The 18,473-nt window shown below is 46.3% G+C and overlaps 2 protein-coding genes across 2 annotated transcripts in view; both read left to right on the top strand.

The window, feature by feature from the left end:
• LOC8032608 (squamous cell carcinoma antigen recognized by T-cells 3) overlaps positions 1-15,094 on the top strand; it is a 37,905-nt gene extending 22,811 nt beyond the window's left edge. Inside the window, exons 14-23 of the mRNA XM_029970253.3 lie at positions 658-734; positions 3,368-3,577; positions 4,110-4,215; positions 5,606-5,736; positions 7,129-7,212; positions 7,903-7,995; positions 8,596-8,685; positions 8,781-8,864; positions 13,013-13,194; positions 14,820-15,094. Coding sequence (XP_029826113.3) covers positions 658-734; positions 3,368-3,577; positions 4,110-4,215; positions 5,606-5,736; positions 7,129-7,212; positions 7,903-7,995; positions 8,596-8,685; positions 8,781-8,864; positions 13,013-13,194; positions 14,820-14,988 — 1,226 coding nt within the window. The 3' untranslated portion in view covers positions 14,989-15,094. The remainder of the gene's footprint in view (positions 1-657; positions 735-3,367; positions 3,578-4,109; positions 4,216-5,605; positions 5,737-7,128; positions 7,213-7,902; positions 7,996-8,595; positions 8,686-8,780; positions 8,865-13,012; positions 13,195-14,819) is intronic.
• Positions 15,095-17,300: 2,206 nt separating this feature from the next.
• LOC8032616 overlaps positions 17,301-18,473 on the top strand; it is a 265,009-nt gene continuing 263,836 nt past the window's right edge. Inside the window, exon 1 of the mRNA XM_029970300.4 lies at positions 17,301-17,584. Within this exon, the coding sequence (XP_029826160.2) occupies positions 17,507-17,584 (78 nt within the window). The 5' untranslated portion in view covers positions 17,301-17,506. The remainder of the gene's footprint in view (positions 17,585-18,473) is intronic.

The following is an 18,473-nucleotide window of genomic DNA, read 5'->3' as shown; positions in this document are numbered from 1 at the left end:
TTCCTTCGGTATCATCTCCTCCAGACTTTATCACTGCAGGCTCTATCGTGACAGTGTTCTTGTGATCCCTGGAACAGTTCGAGGAGAACAGATGCCCGTATAGAATAATTGGCAAACTCCATTTAATTATTTTTTTACTCAGTAAAGCTGCCGTGAGATGTTCATAACCAAGGTTTGTCTGATTAAATATATGGTCAGAGTGTTCCGGCAGTGTTCCCGTCCACCTTCAAGGCTGCTGGCACTGTTTCTTGGCTCTATCGCTTCTTTGGAATTGCTGTTTATATAAAAAAATTTTGCTGTCTTGTTGACTTCGTTATAACGAGGGGTTACTGTATAAAGAAAACGCCGGAGTACCGGTCTTTCTTTGGGTAAGCGGTGACGTGGTCTACAGCCCCTTGCGTTTTCTGTCTTGGATTGTGTTAGAGGGCCTGTAATGTTCAAAATGGCAAAGCCTTGTGAAATTGTCATGACAAGCAAGTTGAAGCTGTGCATGAGTATGTTCATCACACTTGTTGCTTCATGACAGCACTCACGCATTCTGACCAACTGTGCTGCACACTGTACATTTATATAGCTGTAGCAACATTCTTGCTATTGTTGTAAATCCTGTACAATAATTAAAAACATTTTATTTTTGCCTGGTTTTCCACATTGCAGGCACATTGGAAACTTTGGATGTGGCCACAGAGAAGTATGATGCCCACATTCGGAGGGTCTTAGAAAAGAGAGAGAAAGTAAGTTTGTGTTTCTGCGCATTTTATGTGGGACGACAGAAAAGATTGGTGATCGTTGTGACAAAGCTTTCCTCTGCGATGTCAGTACTTCTAATTCATCATTAATGGACTGCTTTGTGTGCCGATAACCTGATTGACAGTTTGGCAAAGAGTTAAACACCAGTTTAAATTCATGGTTTCAGTTTAGCCTGTGAATTTTATAGTACCTAACTGAGGTAGACTGTTGAGGAAACACAGACTATAATATGAAATGCTGGCAGAATGGAACTTTAGCTGGTAGGAATGGGGGCAAGTAGAAATGACTATGCTTGCATACAGTGGCTGTAATGCATATACTGGGTGATGTGGGATGCACCACTGGTTAGTTTCACATCTGTTTTGTTTTGTCACTTCGATGCTATGCACTTCTGCGTACAGTCATCAGAAACTTAAAACTGGATATGCTAGTGGCAGCTGAGCAGTGCATATGGAAGATGCAGCCAGTTTCAGAGCAGGAGTTGTCATCTCTTCGAGTATCGGCACGAGGTAAAAGTGCTGTGTTTGGCGCCAAATAAGGCCTATTCGTTGTGCCGCAAGGTCAATCAGGGCCAAACCAGCAACATCAAGGGGTGTGGTACCACTCACAGGACCGTTCATGCCCAAAGCGACAAGGAGGTTATATACCACATACCCCTGACATGCGGCCGCTGTTACATTGGACAAACCGGGCAGTGTATAAACGATAGGACTTGGGAACATGTCAATAGTTTAAAGAATTTGATGGCAGCAGGTCACTTAGCCGTACATTGCCGTGACTGCAAGTGCAAGGCAAACTTAGACAAAGTTAACATCATGGGGCACCATCGAAACCGGTTTGCAAGTGAGGTGTTAGAAGCTTTAAACATCGAAGAGAAAGGGGATATGTGTGTTAGTTCACCGCCTGTGACTTTAACCAGAGAGGAGAGTATGTTCTTGCAAGGTGGAGGTACCGCCCCCAAGTAGACAGACCAGCAGGACGCCCTAGTTTAAAAATGAGGAAAAAAAAAGTGAAAGCCCTTTACAACTCCCGGTAACGCCGAATCGGAGTGCAGCTCTTGAGGAGGAGGAGGGAAGGGTACTCAGGGGAGGGTAGACACCTCCTTCTCCTCCTCCCCTCATTCTTTAATATGCTCCGGGAGGGTCACCTGACCTCGGTGGGTTGGAGGGGGGGTCACGTGACCTCGGGGAGGGGGTCACGTGACCTTGGGAGGTCATGTGGGGGTCGCGTGACCTTGGGGTGACCTTGGAAGGGGTCACGTGACCTTGGGGTGACCTTGGTTACGGCGATGGCGACGTTGCTCAAGCCGGAAACGGGCGCCTAAGAGCTGCGCTCTAAAAGTGAAAGCCGTTTACAACTCCCTGTAAGACCGAATTAGAGCGCAGCTCTTGAGGATGAGGAGGGAAGGGTACTGGGGGGGGGGGGGGGGGGGGGGGGTGAAGTGACCTGGGGGGGTCACATGACGATGCCGATGACGTCATCAGTGACATCACTGATGACGTCATCAGTGACGATGACGATGCGGACTTCGATGACGTCATCAGCGATGATGACGGTGCAGATGTCGGTGACGTCTTCAGTGACGTCAGTGATGACGTCATCCGTGATGATGACGATGCGGATGCCGGTGACGTCATCAGTGACTTCACTGATGACGTCATCAGTGATGATGACGATGCGGATGCCGGTGAGGTCATCAGTGACGTCACTGATGACGTCATCAGGGATGATGACGTTGCGCAACGTCATCATCAGGGATGATGACGTTGCGGATGCCGGTGACGTCATCAGTGACAATGACGTCATCGGGCAGGTCACGTGACTTCGGCGGGGGGGGGTCACGTGACCCTGGGGGGTGGTCACGTGACTTTGGGGGGGGGTCACGTGACTTTTGGGTGTCACGTGACCCTGGGGGAGGGGTCATGTGACCTTGGGGTGACCTTGGTTATACCGACGCCGCTCAAGTCGGGAACGGGCCCCTAAGAGCTGCGCTCTAAAAAAGAAGTGAGGCGAGCTAGGTTTTGATTGATCCTAGCCTGTCGATGAAGATGAAGTGTTTCATTAAATGCAGTTGGTAGTCCAGCGGTTGAATGCGTCTTACTCGTTCTCCTTACATTTGTATGGTTGGTTTGTTTAGCTGGTGCCTCCTAAATGCTAGTAATTCTTGTCTAAGAGGGGACAGTTTCAACAAGAATGGTTTTAGCTGGAGCGAAAATTGAGAGATGTCGACGTCTTTCAGTTTGAACCCGTTTTGATTTCGAACACCAACAGACGTTTATTGGTGGTTTTCGGCTTTAACTGAATGTGTATTTTTAAGAACAATGGATCTTTATTGGTTTTTCTCGGTTTTATCCGATTTTGTGCTTCTGACACCGGTGCCTGTTTGTCTGTGTTTTTTGGTTAAAACGAGAAAGTCGACGAACTATATATATATATAATATTTTCTGCCACTTGAACTGCTCAGCCAAGCTTCCATGTGTGCTTTAGCAGACGACTTTACCAACTGCTTTGAAAGATTATGGTAGAATTCATGCATGCCAGTGTATAAGACAGACAGGCAAGCACGCGAGCATGTGCTCACTCAATATGCAAGTGGTCTGTCGCTTCCTCTTCCCAGGTGGCTCAGAAGGAGGCTCAGAAGGAGGCTGAGCAACAGGAGCAATTGAAGAGCACGCGGGCAGAAAAGAAGGCAGAGCGCAAAGCAGAGAAGAAGGCCGAGCGCAAGGCAGAAAAGCTGCGTCAGGACCAGAAGGCGCAAGAGGCGCACGAGGGAGATCAGGCGTCCCACAAGCCCAAGGTGTTCAAGAGGAAGGCACCCACAGCCCAGGTGAAGGGAGCACGCTTTGAATTTGGTGGCCGTATCGACGGCATTCGGTTTGCCCCAATTCAAGTTCATTATCTTTGTGCTGTTGAGCAGAACACACGTAAGGCATTTATTGCAAGACAGAGGCTGCAGAAGCATAGAAGTATTTGGCAATTCTCGGGAGCCCAAAAGACATTTGGGACATTGGGTAAAGAGTAACCAAATCGAGGAGACTTGTAAGAGTTAAATAACCTTCCAGCACGACCTCTTTGGACGTGACCCTTACAATGGGCCTGATCAATGCTGTTTTAAAGATTGTTTCTTTCGCAGTCACTTTTTTGTTACCCACTGTCTTCACATCTCTCACGGATGACTTTTTAGCATACCACACAGCGCTATTAGTACAGCACTTCATTCTTTATGCCTGCTAACTCAGTGTTGGCCACAATAGTTTCTATGAAAGAAAAATCCCTTGAGAAGCTTGAGAGCAGAAGCAGTTTCTTCACTGGGTTACCTAGCTTTTCTCAGCTTTCAATGTTTTACTTTTATCCAAAAGGGAGAAGAGCACAAGACAGACTCGGATGGATTCAAGGTCCCCACTTTGCCCAACTCAAACGATACGGAAGGAGGCACCGACGGACCACCTTCCAAGAAATCTAAGGGTACTGGAACCCAACTCTTTACTGTGCCGTCAGAGTTGTTTGTTATTAACGGTTGTTTTATTAAACAAGGATATTTTGGATGCTTGCTGAACTAGACTGTAGCTGTTAATATGTGCAGCAAGCAGAATGCTGTTGGTAACTTTTATGCTCAGTGGTAGAATCTGCTCCGGTAGTAAATTGCCGCGATTACAGACCTGTGAATGGTGCAGAAAACTCATGAAATTGAAACACTATACTGTGTGCCCTGGCTGGCATCTTAATTAAAACATTATGCACATTGCTATAAAAAAAAAAAAAAAAAGCAGAATCAATGAGCAGAATCTTGATGCAGGTGCAAAAAGCAGTCGTGCGAAGACACTTGGTGGATCTCTTTTATTAGTTACGCCGATTTTCAGTTACTTGCTTACTTGTAGGGTTGTGTTAACATTCAGAAGTTCCGTTAATTTGCTGGTAGTGTTTGCTACTCGATTCATTTTGCAGCACGCTTTTACTGATTGAGGTATTCGAGTTGTGCTAATATTCCAAAGGTATAAATAATTTTTCCAGAATTCTTCCATTTCTCAAGTGCAAGCTTACTTACCACTTGGCATCAGTGCAGTCGTGCAGCAAGCTGACCGCCTTTCATTCGTGTGCTCGGAGGATTGGATGACTGGTCGGAACACATCAGTTGGCTCAGTTGGGCTCGCAATTGTGGCTCGATCTTTACTTTTAGTGAACAGTGCTAAGAAATGAAATGTCAACCAGTACTAGTATTAAAATAAATATGGCAGTCATTAAGTTTTTCCCTGCTCATCTTATCATGGCCTTTTTATTTCAATGCCCACATGTTATGTGTTTCATGCAATGCAACTTCTCTTTCATAGCTATATTTGCTGAAAAAGGATTCCAGCTGTGGTCTATTAAAGAATCCATGCTGAGTTCACAATAAATATTAAAATTAATATTTAAAATTATTTGATTAGATTTGCAGTCGATTAAAAACATTTCTTCTTCACTTAACACTTCTTTTTCTTTTTCACACATTTTTACCTATTGTCTTTCCTTCCATACTTCTTTAGCTACCATTTTCACATTTTGTGGCAGTCATCTATTGGCTTTCTGCTGAGAATACCTATTTTTGTTTTTTGATGCTTCAGGAGCCTGTTTGCACATTTATATTATGTCGTACACAGTATCTTTGTTAGTAAATACCCAACAATAAAATAAATGCAGAAAATAAAGAATTTAGCCTGCTCCTTCACAAGTAAAAATGAAAACAGGAAAGAATTATTAACATAACTCAGTGTGCTCAGACGAGGACACAGCTGCAACTCTGCCTCGTAGCATGATCGACCCAACGTCGGAACTGTTGTAGAAAGAGGTAAGCTATCAGCAGCCTTGTTCAACCCAGGGGAAGAGAAAGAAGGGGCCGTGCACGGAGAGACGGTGGAGCCAGATCCCCTGAGGGACATCCGGACAGTTTTCCTGAGCAATCTGGCGTACGATGTCCAGGATGATCAGCTGACAGAGATCTTCAAAGAGGTAGGTCGTGTTCCGTGTTAAATATTGCCGGCCACAGCTGTTAATCGGGAACATACAGTACTTGCTTATTTAAGCGTGATTTAATTTTTTAATTCAGGCTATAATGGTGAAGTACAGAAGAAACCTCTCTATAATAAAGGTTGGTATATGTACCGTCGCCGACCGATTTTTCGGACTTTGCAAGGACTGAAAAAACATCCGAATAATAGAGCAGTCCGAAAAATCAGCAGATTAAAAAACTTGCCTTTATTACGTCTAAGCGGGCTTTAAAAAGCCGTAAATAGTCCCTTGCTTCAGGTTACGCCTGCGCGCCTTTTTTTGGGTTATGCCTCCATTTGCGTTTGGCAACTTTCCGTAAGCTTGAGAATCACTACCTTCTTTTCTAGTGTTATGGTCAAGTACTTTCTGCGCTTCTTAGCAACAGATCGCGGCAGCGGAAGAACAGATGGGGCAATGACGTCCAAGCCAGCGTAGTCCAAAAACACGATTCACCGAGACTAGATTGAGATGACAGGCGCAAGTCCACGACTGCAATGGCGAATGAACAAAGCAAAATGGAAACAACAGTGATGATGGTAATGACGGGCAGCTAGAGAAAAAGAAAAGCCAAACAGCATCACCTAGCAGTAGGACTTAGCAGTACTCAAGTAGCACTGCCAGACCAAGCCAACATAGAATCCAAAATGGCCGCTTCTCGGTGGTGTTTCCCGCTGATCGCTTGCGACGATTTTGTCCGAAAAGATCTAACTTTCGGACTTCAAGCTGTCCGAAACATTGGTCGTGAATACGCACTATTTCTATCGGGTATGTCAGGGTTCCTCCTTTTAGGTCCGAAATATTGAACAAGTCTGAATTATCAGCATCCAAAAAATCGGACGGCGACTGTACATACTTACGATAAGAATATAGTGAGGCAAACTTGTGTGCTTCAGCTTTGCTTCACTGCTGGTGTAGCCTAGGCATATGATGTACTAATATAATGGATGTTTTCCAGAAAAGCTACCTTTACTATGGTGATGTTCTATTGTGACACAGGACAGCTTGGTTACATGCCATTAGAGTTTTACTTTCTTTTTCATCTAGCTTTTTTTGTTCCAAATTAACTCCATTCGGCCCCTTATTTTTCTCTTTGACTTTAAACAATTGTGTTTGAAGTTAATGGTTTTATGCTAGCCTTGGCTGTTTTTATACAGTCGAATCTCATTAATTAGTACTCGAGGGGGACCGAAAGTCTGTTTGAATAAAGCAAAGTTTGAATTACTGAGAGTCTTCTCCCATAGAGACGCATAGGATGGGACCAACATGTTAGTTTGAATTAGGAGAGTTTGAATTAACGAGATTTGACGGTAGTTGCACTACCGATTGGTTGAAGCGGTTTCTGCATCTGCACAGGTGGGCACCATTGAGGAGCTGCGCCTCGTAAGGGACTACAAGGGCCGCTCCAAGGGCTTTGGCTACCTGGTGTTTGCAGACCAGGTATGCAGAGCCACACCTCTAAGGCCTCCCTTTTAACGCAGAATGTGTTATATGGCTGGCACCTAACCGTGTCCAGTTAGGCGCCAGCAACGGAAGTCGACAGGCCGACTGCCAGCCGAACTGGCAGCCAAACCTCTTGCTCGAGTGCTTTCGTGTTCCTTCCGGCGGAGATTAAATTGTCACGTGTTCAGACATACAGTGGCACTCTGCTCCGGGAAGCGAGCTCGCTTAGGGCTTCCACCGAGAAAGAGTGCAAAAGAGAGAGCGACAGAAAAGCGGAAAGGAAAAAAAGCAGACTCCTTTGCCGAAACAGGTTGAGGTAGTTAGGAGTGTTTGGTCCTCTTTCGCCGCAATCTGGTGCCGGGCTCTGCTTGATGCTGCCGCGATTGAATTGTTCCATTTTCCGCACGCTCCGTCTTCTGTTTCCCGCACTCCAACGGGCTCTGAGAAGGTTGCATTCACACCGCAACCTCGGAGGATGGCACCCAAAAGTGAGACATCTACGGAGTGCTCGCAGCTTGCACGACACAGGGCCGCTTCGTGCCGTCCAGTTTACGCAGGTTTACACAGTTTCTCCACACTAACACGGCATATTCTGTGTCACCACTGTCATTGTCATGCTAGTATGGCAGAGGGGCGACTTTTTTGGGGCGAACCGACTCCTCCTGGACATTGTCCTTTGGCTCGCAGAGGGACGTCGACGCAGCCCTGGCAAAGGACCGTACGCCCGTGGCTGGACGTCCCGTGTTCGTCTCCAGGTGCAACGAAAGGACCCAGTTCAAGGTAGGGCACTCATACCTCTCCAGCTGCTTGACAGCAAAACTTGTGGTTTTGCGTCTTTGCGGTTATACCATATTTACCCCCCCCCCCCCTTCCTCCCCACATATCAGGGAACCTAGTTGTTTTGGTTGATAACGCCCGCCAGGGGAGGAGGTTTTTGGACGCCTTGTTACGTGCCCCCGTTTCTTGCTCGAACCCTCCCGCGTCCGACGTCCCGGCTAAACACGTTATGCCGCTTGAAGCCAAAAGGCAGTACCAAGAGGAGGCCATTTCACTACAAACATGACATGTTAGATATCTAAGTAGTAAACTTTATCTTTAGTCAGCTACCATTAATTTGTCTGCCATTAGTTTTTCACTCCCGTTTTCAAACTAGCTCTTGGATCGTGGCATTTCTTTTTCCGTCTGAAATTATTTTGTTTTGTAACCTTACCAAAAAGGGGAGGTAATGATAATGACATGAGTGGGAATCAACCGTGCATTTTTTGTCTACTTTCAACATTCCTTCATCAACAAAGCTGAGTTATGTTTGTTGTGCGCTTTGTCCATCATAATGCTTACAGAAAACTCGAGATGGAGTCTGATTTCTGTTCTGTTTTACAGTTCCAGACTGGCTTGGAAAAGAACAAGCTGTTTGTCAGGGGCATTCCCTTCTCCATGGACGAGAAAGGGCTGGAAGAGATCTTTGGAAAGGTGCGTGCCTTTGAGTGCACCCGAGGTTTCAGGCATCCAGGTGTTTCAACGAGTAGCGCACAAATTTCTCTTACCCGTTTGCGCTTTTATTTCAGTACGGAGACCTGAAGCAGATCCGGATTGTCACATACCGCAACGGGCACTCCAAAGGCATTGCTTACGTTGAGTTTACCAATGAGGTGGGTGTTGCCATAAATCTTTCATCATCCGTTTTGCACGAGCCTACCCCACCTAAAATCACAATTATCCATCCATGCCATTTAAAGGTATCAGAAAGAGTTTATTATTGTTTCTTGTCAACGTGCTTCTCAGTCTGAAGCTGTCAAAAGATGCTAAACTTGTTTTAGAGCGCAGCTCTTAGGCGCCCGTTTCCAGCTTGAGCGGCGTCGCCGTCGGCGTAACCAAGGTCACCCCAAGGTCACGTGACCCCTTCCAAGGTCACCCCAAGGGCACGTGACCCCTCCTAAGGTCACGTGACTCCCAGGTCACCCCAAGGTCACGTGACCCCAGGGTGACCCCACATGACCCCGGGGTCACGTGGCCCCCCTCCCCGAGGTCACGTGGCCCCCCTCCCCGAGGTCACGTGACCCCCTCCCCCCGAGGTCAGCATATTAAAGAATGAGGGGAGGAGGAGGAGGAGGAGGGGTCTACCCTCCCCTCAGTACTCTTCCCTCCTCCTCAAGAGCTGCGCTCCAATTCGGCATTACAGGGAGTTGTAAACGGCTTTCACTTTTTTCAGGTGTACTTGGGCAAATATTTTCTCAAGATTGTACTACTTAATTAAAAAAAGCCACATTCAATAGCTCTCAAATGATGAATGATTTCCACAGGAACTGGAGATTATTTTAGAGTTATTGAATATGGCTATTAGTTCCTGATGTTTCTGTTGAGTGATATCATTGTGTGCTTAGCAGTAGTGAGGTTATTGAGGACAGCCACACGCCAGAATGTTTTTGTGCTGTCACTGACTAGATAAACATCCCATTACAGTCGGCTTTCATGAATTCAAACTCTCTTAATTCAAACTTCTGGATAATTGAAACTGACGTGCAGGTCCCATCCTATACGTCTCTATGGAAGGAAACTCCTAATAATTCAAACTTTGCTTTATTCAAAAAAATTTTCGGCCACCATCGAGTTTGAATTATCGAGATTCGACTGTACTTTGCAACAGACAGTCGTGTCAGTGAGGCTTTCTAGCAAGCTTGCTCAGGCACACTCCAAAAAAGGAACATCTCAGAACAGGTCGGCCAGACGTCAGCACCTCTAAACGGAAGAGGTATTCTAGGGTATTCTAGGAAGGGTAGACTCGAGAGTCACTGCACGCCACCAGAGAATCACGTTTTAAAGTGGTAGATTTATGGGGCCAACCAAGCTCAGGAGCCGCGCAAGCATAAAATGTGTAGTAGGTCTGTCAGCCTGTAACCGCTAAACAATCTTGAAAAAATTGGTCGGCCGTATCGGGGACCCAGCCGCAGTGGGGTACGCAAAACGTCTTGTGCGTGCCGCGGAGGGTTTATGGGCACTAGGGTACAGAAATGACGTAACCAAATACACAACTTACATTTATTCACGTATTACAAAGCTTACATGCTTAACTTACATTACGGCTAGTGCGGTCTAATCGTGCAATCTTGCTCGCTTCCTATTCGCTCCCTATGAAGACGGACACGTTCCGACGTGGTCAAAGTTTGAGTTAGATGAATTGTACCTGCTATAATATAATTTTTCTCAAACGGGACCAGTCCTGCCCGGATCGACAAATGTACTGTTGAGCTACGCCTCTGTGAATGCAGCGCACAAGGCTAAATTTAGCTTAAGTTGCATCGTGCGTGACATGACAACGGCACCATTTGCGCTCAAGGCACACGCAAGATCGAGGAATGGCTTCTTTCCTCTACACAATGGTACCAAAATAAGACGCGCTGGTAGTATGGTTGCAAAGATATAAGCGATATTAGCGTTACACGTTTTCATTACATGCGGTTTTAGCAAGTGACCCCCACTGACCAAAATGAAAGACGTTTCACGTAAAAAAAATGGCAACTGGTGCCAGGGATTGAACACCGGTCACCGATGTGGAGGTCGAGTGTGCTGCTGACTGAGCTATGGACACAGCATGCAGGAATGGGAGGAGCAGAAGCAGGTGGTCCGAAAAAGCGTGCAGAGCAGAGAGGGTTGGGAAGGGCAAGAAGGAGAAAAACAGAAAAAACGGGTGGTGTAGAAAGAGCATGCGAACGAGGAGGACCGGAAAGGGCAGGAAAGCTGGCTTCCCCTCTTTCGGTGGCCCAGAGAATTCAGCACAAAGGCTTTGTATCCGGGTAGTGCTGAAGGGAAGCGTGCGCTGCGTCACAGAGACAAAGAGTATAGCAAATAGACTGATCTCACCAGCCGGTTTGACTACGCCACCGCTGCCGCAGTGCATCGAAGAAACTTTAGTTTTTGTGCGCGCGCGAAAATCTCGCTGGGGGGGGGGGGGGGGGGGGGGAGCTCTGCACGCGCAGAGCATGGGATGGCACGAGCCCTTACATGCACAGCCACCTGTCTCCTGCAACCTAAAGTTATGGCGGCGTCACGCATGCGCCGAACGCTTAGTGAGATCGGTCTATTGCTGGGCAGTTGTGTTACACAGGAAACGTTTCGGTATCGTCCCGCAACGTTACCGAGCCCGGCGCCTACTCTCACGGCGCTCTTCATCAGATAACACGTGGCATATGAACTTGATAGCAGTTCCTGGAATAAAAATACTAACGTAAGTCGGGTTTCTTTTTTTTTTTTTCACTCCCGTTTGTTTATTTTTTTGGTCATGCGGCCTCCCCCATCAGCCAATCAGCATCAAGCTTCGCGGCTACTTGTTCATCTCTGCTTCACTTTTGGGTTTCATCGATATCTTAACACCCACCTAACTAGACAAAGAATGTTTCACGTTAATAGTGTGGCATAATCTGTTTCCATACAAAACCCTGCCCTATATTCCGTCTCACTAAAACGGTGCAGTATAGCCAAAGCTACAGGGGAGAGAGTGTGTACCAACCTTTTCATGAGAAGGGAAAAAGGAACAGCAGTGATAGGCTGGGGTTCCCAACCTTTCTCTCCTGTTCCTCCTTTCCCTCCTTTTGAACAGGTTGGGATACACTCTCTCCCCTGTAGCTTTGGCTGTACTGCACGGTTCTAGTAAGACGGAATATAGGCACCACCTAAAATAAAAGCACCACCCACTCCGGGCGCTGAAAGACTGAGGGTCATCCTGCCCTAGGCACCACACAAGCTAAGAGTACCACTCACCCTATAAAGCTACCTCATTTAAAGGGAAGATGGGGCACTTCTACATTTGAGAAAAAACGCATGAATTGCGTTCATTTGGCCTTTAGAATAACAGATATCAAAATTATATTTCAATGCGACGCGCCGGAGAGCCACAAGAGCAATTTCAAAATAGGGCTGAAGCCCCGCCCCCCTAGCCTTGGGCAGCCAAAAGAGCCGTCAATGACGTCACGGACAGCGACTGTCTTTCGCGTTTTTCTCGCGTTTAACAATACTTACGCAGCAAATGGTTTGGGTATTCGGGTTCACGGGGTAAAAATACACTAGAATTCACTTCTAACTCATTTTCTCCAAGAAGCTCCGTAGCTTCCCTTTAAAGGTGTTTAGCAAAATGACCATGCATGCAGTCAATTTTATTTTTTCTTACCACTTGCTGCTAACAGCTGTGGCAACTAACAAACCTGCAGTTCATGGGAATATTAAAATGTGTAATTTTTGGTAATGCAGATTTAGAGTATGTTTATTCCTTTTAGTTTTAGGCATCATTTCGGTTTTTTGACATATTAATATCAGCCCCATTGGGGCAAAAAAAGGACGAGATACAGATGGAACAAAGCACACATGCACAAGAAAAACTGGATTGAAATGTTTATGCAGTTTATAATGGATCGGTGAGATGATTGTTCTACAGCTTGTATGACTCTTGGTATGTAATCTGCCAGAAGAAAATGAGGTGCTACAAACTATTATTTTGGTTCCAGTATGAATATAAGATTGAAGGCAGATCTGTGGTACTACTCTGATAGTTCTATTGGTTTGTAGCGGGCGACCAAACGGGACCCAGCAGAAGACGAGGAAGCTGAGACACAAAACGAGGGAATGCTCGAGACCAAGGCAGCATACTGGTGTTCAGAGATCTCAGATGTCTTTTTATTTACATAGCTTCTTGTATATAGTACATCTAAATAAACTGAAGGAACCTTCCGTCCCTTTGGGTTCTTAGCACGGTGCTCATCAGCGACATTTTTAGTGAGCCAAAGAGATTCCTCTCGTCTGTTTGCAGACGTCTGCTACAGTGGCGCTGGTGCAGACGGATGGCATGCAGCTCGGCAAGCACACGCTGCAGGTGGCCATCAGCAACCCTCCGAGCAGGGGACCCCGCAACCAGAACCCTCAGGATTCCCATGGAGGGCCGAGGCCAGTTCCGGTCGCCTCCCTCGGTGGGGGTCCGAAGGAAACTGGCCTGTACGCTCCACGCATCCTTTCTTCTCTTAAACCTCTGCAGTAATTTTTTATGGTCTTGCAATGCGAGAACTGCACAAAACTCTCTGCCTCCGAATTCTCAGAGAAATGGCGTCACAAAGCTGTTCTGTACTAATGCACCAGTTTTCTTGATGTCGCGAAATGAGTAAAACATGTATCAGTGCCCGGTTTTAAATGTTGACACCCACAAAAAATTACCTATGCTTCATGCCCATTGTGGGCCCAGGTGTGTTTGACATTGAGTAAAGCACTGGCTTTTCTGGGTGGGACCTCACCTGTTAATTTCAACAGACTACAGTGTAATATAACACTCACATTAAACAAATCAAAACTTGCAAAGAGTTCTGTGCATTGCATGGATGTTTCAGGCAAAAGAAGCACACACTTCTTTTCCTTTCAAAGTTTTGCAATCCTAGTATATGCCATATGAACCACTGTACACCTCTGGAGCCTTTTCAGGTAATTCTCTACATCATCCAAGCAATGCACCAGAGTAGATCTATCAAGACTTTGGGTAAAACCCGATTTTTCTGTTTGTTCCTCCCAATTGAACATTGAAAGTTTGATCCTTTTTGTCTAAGTAGCAAGCTTCATCTTGGCACTTTTTTAAAGGCACACTGACAGAGTATTTATGCTCGCCGAGGTTTTTATTTGAACATGACCTATAAGTGCCCAACTACAGTGGAATCTCGTTAATTCAAACTCTCTAATTCAAACTAACATGCAGGCCCCGTACTATGTGTTTCTAAGAAAGAAACTCCCGATACTTCAAATCTTGCATCATTCAAACACAGTTCTGGTCCCCCTCGGGTTCAAATTAACAAGATTCCACTGTACCCGAAAGACAATTGGCAGCTCGAAATTTGTTTTCTTTCCGCCCGAAGAAAGCGGCCGAGAAATGGTCAGTTTCAGTCACGCTCGCTTTTTTCTTCATGGTCACATGGCGTTCAAACTATGTGTGCCAAATATATTCAAAGTCGTGGGTCATCTAACGCACACATTCAATATTAAAAATAAAGAAGAATATGAACCCCATTTTTGTGGCCTCCAAAAAACTGCAAATATGTTGATCGAAAAAAAATAATGCACAGATCACAGGGAGTACATGTACACATCATTCTCAATATGGCGACGGATCGCGGGCATACCGTGGGCTGGACGACAGGAGGGCGGCGCACGACAAACCAACGTTGCAACGGACGTGGGGCCGATATTTTGGAACTGTCGCTCATGGTACCGGCCGATCGATCTTCAAGCATAGAGCATCAGGCGGAAGGGATATAAGTGCAAAACTATGAAACGACAAACTGTGCAAGCAGCTTTGTCGTCTGCTTCACATGCCTGGGAAGCGGAGAAAAAAAATGCTGTCAAGTGTAGCCACGTGACTTCTGGCCATGAGCTTTCATGCTCGTGTTTCGGTTTCAAGCAGTTGAGTTTTTTTAGCTTTATTAAAGATATATGTGACCCTGTAGCAAAATATTTATTGGGTAGTCTTCTGACACCATATTAAAACGCCTAACAAAATGGAAAAAAACAACAAAAAAAATTGGGGGGATGTTAGTTTGTTTTTCTTTGTTTTTTTTAATATGCGGTTTTTGTTGCTGCAGGAGAGGTCGTAGTCGCACCCAGGTATCCCTCATGCCCAGGGCGTTGCAGCGCCCTCAGCCGCAGAAGCCACAGCCGCAGGTCAAAGGAGAGACAGTGCCAAAGGACGCTCTCCCAGAGACCAAGGGCCTGAGCAACGCAGATTTCAGGAACCTGCTCCTCAAGAAATGAGCTTTTGCTTTAAATTACCATTTGTCACCTATCCCCCTTCCCCATCATCATGTTTTCTTGTTTTGCTGCGTTCCATCATTCATGCAATAAATCTTGCACCACCTGTGGACTGACTTTATTTTGTGCCTCTGCTGTGCATCTGCATGAGACAGCACTTTTTCCTTCAGACCAATGTTACTAGAACAACTCAGTTGGGAAACTGCCATAGAGCGTGCTTTGAAGAGGTGGCTCCAATCCGTACTTGGAAACTGAACTGGGCAATCGGAACGCCGCCATTTCTCCCTCAGTGGCCACTCCGGGAACTGCAAGGCTGCACGTATGGGTTCAGGACGAGTTGCACAAGGGCCGGTGGCACCATCTCGGTGCCATTTCGCAGTAGCTATATAAATCATCGTGTTTTAAGTCGCCACTAAAGGGCGGCGCTGTTATCATGCCCAGTTTGGTCTCATTGAACGTGAGTAGTCCAGGTTTCAAGGGCGAGTTTCCCAACTGAGCGTTTTAGTGACTGCTTCAGACTCATTGCCATTCTTGCTTATTTGTTGCTGGGAATTGCAAGTTCTACTGTATGCAATGATAGCAGTCCAACATGTGCTGTATGCATCAAAACCGCATTGCAGGCAGATGCCGTGAACTTCCCATGGCTCGAAGTATAAAGGTTTTTAATGCAAAGTTTGCAACTTATGAGCACCACCATGGTTGGCATTTGTGAAGTTTGAAGTTTTTGAGGTCTCTGAAAGTTTGTGTTAATTCTGAAGTTGCCTTGTCAGCTATTTTCAGTAGTGCTGAAGTGTGGTTTGTATATACGTTAAATCACTCAAGACTTAAGCAAATCTGGCAAAGCCACTGCTGTCATCATGCTAGCTGGCCTGGCTTGTGTCTGGGAGGTTGGAGTCAGTTGTTTGTGACAGCAACCATACTTCGTATACTTTACTTTGATCTTTGAGTCGCATATTTTGTGGTAATTTGTACCAGTGTCTAGGTGTTCAAAACAGGTGACATGAACTTTGACTGGAGCATGTTTTGGGGACGAAACTTTGTATTTTTGAATAAAATCCTGGATTGTGTTAGAAGTTCATCAAACTTTAAAATTTCACAGGTTAGAAGGTATGAATTTTGTTGGAATTGTAGCAAAATAAGCTTCAAAATCATCTAATTTTTAAATGTAATTAATTTCTGAATTTCTCAATGTGCGAAGTTTTAACCATTTGAGCGCCTTGGTATCTCTAACCTATTGAGGAGTGCTAATAAAAATTTTCAGGGCATGACATTATTAAATTAAAAAAAAAAAAAATAAGGGGCTTTTATTTTCATCCTATGAATGGTCTTCTGGAGTAGCATCACTTCGTGCACTATATTTCTGACTGCCCCCAGCTTCCAACTCTGGTAGCATTTGACTTGCAGAGTTCAGCCAGTTTAGCATCATCCCATTTTTGCTACCAATATCAACCTTTCCCAAATAAACAATACCCAATGGCATATGATTTTGTTGCCACAAGAGTGACATTTGCAGGATAGCCCATGACACAGACGAAAAATGATTTCTCACCCCGCCACTGAAGCGACCGAAGTGTGCAGAAAATGGCCGCCAGGTGGCCGACGGCGTGAACTCTTTCAAGTAAAAGGGTTACTTTACTGGAGTCTGGCTTTTTGAACTGCGGAGTTTGTGGATACCATGTTAAAATACCGCACAGACATTATTTTGCTCGAGCACTTGCCCAAGGAAACTGGATTTCTAAAGCCACCCGCGTTGGCACATCTCACGCGTCACAACAGCGCACAACTGTAGAAATGAGGCCAAGTTGCGTAAGCTGTGCACTAAAATACGTAGCGACGTTTTAGGTACAGTCGTACTTCCTGTAAACTACCGAATAAAGGATGCATAGTTTCAAACGAGTTTCTGCAACATTCATAAACAGTAATCCGGCAGACTTGGCAAGGCTGAAGTGGCTGAAGCGAGCATTTCATGCGCCATGTCGCACAACCAAAATCAGCTGGCTCTGCGATCCCGTGATAGACGCTTGCATAGTAGGCAGGTACACGATTCTTTCTAGTCGTCCCTTCACCTCCTCAAAGATGTATAAAGTAATTTTCTTTGAGAGACGGTCCTTTGCAGAAGCCACACCGGGATTCTAAAGTTTAAGACATGGTTGAAACGAGAACTTCAGTTGAAACCTGCAACACACCGGAGCTGCCGGAGCCCGGAGCTTTTTGCTACCACACGTAGAACCCACACGGCCGTCGGCCCGGTAGTGACGTCCAGGAAGTGACATTTTGTTTTCTCCTTACCACTCTGCTCCTTCTCAGCCTCTTCTACCAAACGCATGCGCAGTTGGCGCAGTCGCTGAACGAAAAAAGTTGCTTGGAAAGATGGCGGACGTGTGAGCGCCGTCGCTTTGGTTTTCGCGTTGACACCCCAAACATCTCGGTGAACATGCTTTACAAGTACTCTCGTAAGCGTCGCAGACTGTGAATTGGAGTTTGCCAGCCTTCCCGACGACAGGCTCAACCTTCGCACGACATGTCCCTCGTGACAGTGCTGCGTTCGCCGTGCCGCTCCACGGATAACTCTCCGACGGATGACCATCAGCAGCCAGCTGTAAGTGAACCGAATCTCTCAACCTCTGCTCGTCACCGCCGCTCGCCGAAAAACGCGACTGCAATCCGCCCACGAGGTTTCCCGTGAACCGTAGACTGGAACCCCGGAGATCGCCGGGATTTGGCGGCTTCGTTTTGACGGCAGAGATTTACAAACATCGGTTTTTTGTTGTTGTTTCGACGGGCTGTTGTGTGATGTCCGGCATCAACCGCGGCGGCGGGCGTGCGATTTCAATCTGTGTCGGTGTGGTGGGGGTGCTTGAAACAACGGGTGAATAAGTTTTCTTCTTTTTCTTGAACATCGTTTCGAGACGGAGGAGCCCACGGTCATGTTCTAAGCCGGCGCGAGAACGGTCGGCCTGTCGTCTATAAATGTTAGCGAAGCGGTGCCAGCGGGAGTTATATTTAGGTCGCTTTTCTTCACAAGAGAGCCAACTGTTTCACGGACTGTTTCGGCCGGGTCCTCGCGACGTCGCAGGCCATCAACACAATCATAAAAAGTCACGAGCTCCCACGAGGCGGGAAGTGCATGTAAGCTCTCCGCCTGCGTCTGTCGGCCTGTGCGCAACCCGGCGCTCGAGGTCTGTCTTCAGCTGGCACTGACAGCGGCGCGTAGTTAGTTTTCAGTCGCCGCTGCAGGCACAACTCGTTGTTGCGCTTCATTTGCCATGTTCCGGGATACGTGTCGCGCAATGCGCTTGTCAAGAAGCGGTCGAGATTTTTGTGGCATGCGTCTTGCCCCTTTTGACAAAAGGGTCGTGACTAGAAAAAACTTACCCATCAAATTTTTTTTCTATCGTTTTTTCTTTTGTTTTTTTTTTTCTGGGGGGGGGGGGGGGGTAATTGGTGTAACTCTGCTGATAAGGTGACGCGTCCCTGCTAGTAACTAC

This window comes from Ixodes scapularis, unplaced genomic scaffold, assembly GCF_016920785.2.
Source record: "Ixodes scapularis isolate PalLabHiFi unplaced genomic scaffold, ASM1692078v2 PGA_scaffold1__304_contigs__length_218370807, whole genome shotgun sequence".
Classification (NCBI taxonomy): domain Eukaryota; kingdom Metazoa; phylum Arthropoda; class Arachnida; order Ixodida; family Ixodidae; genus Ixodes; species Ixodes scapularis.
The sequence above is the reverse complement of the archived record's forward strand: the minus strand, read 5'-3'. Positions and strand labels throughout refer to the sequence as shown.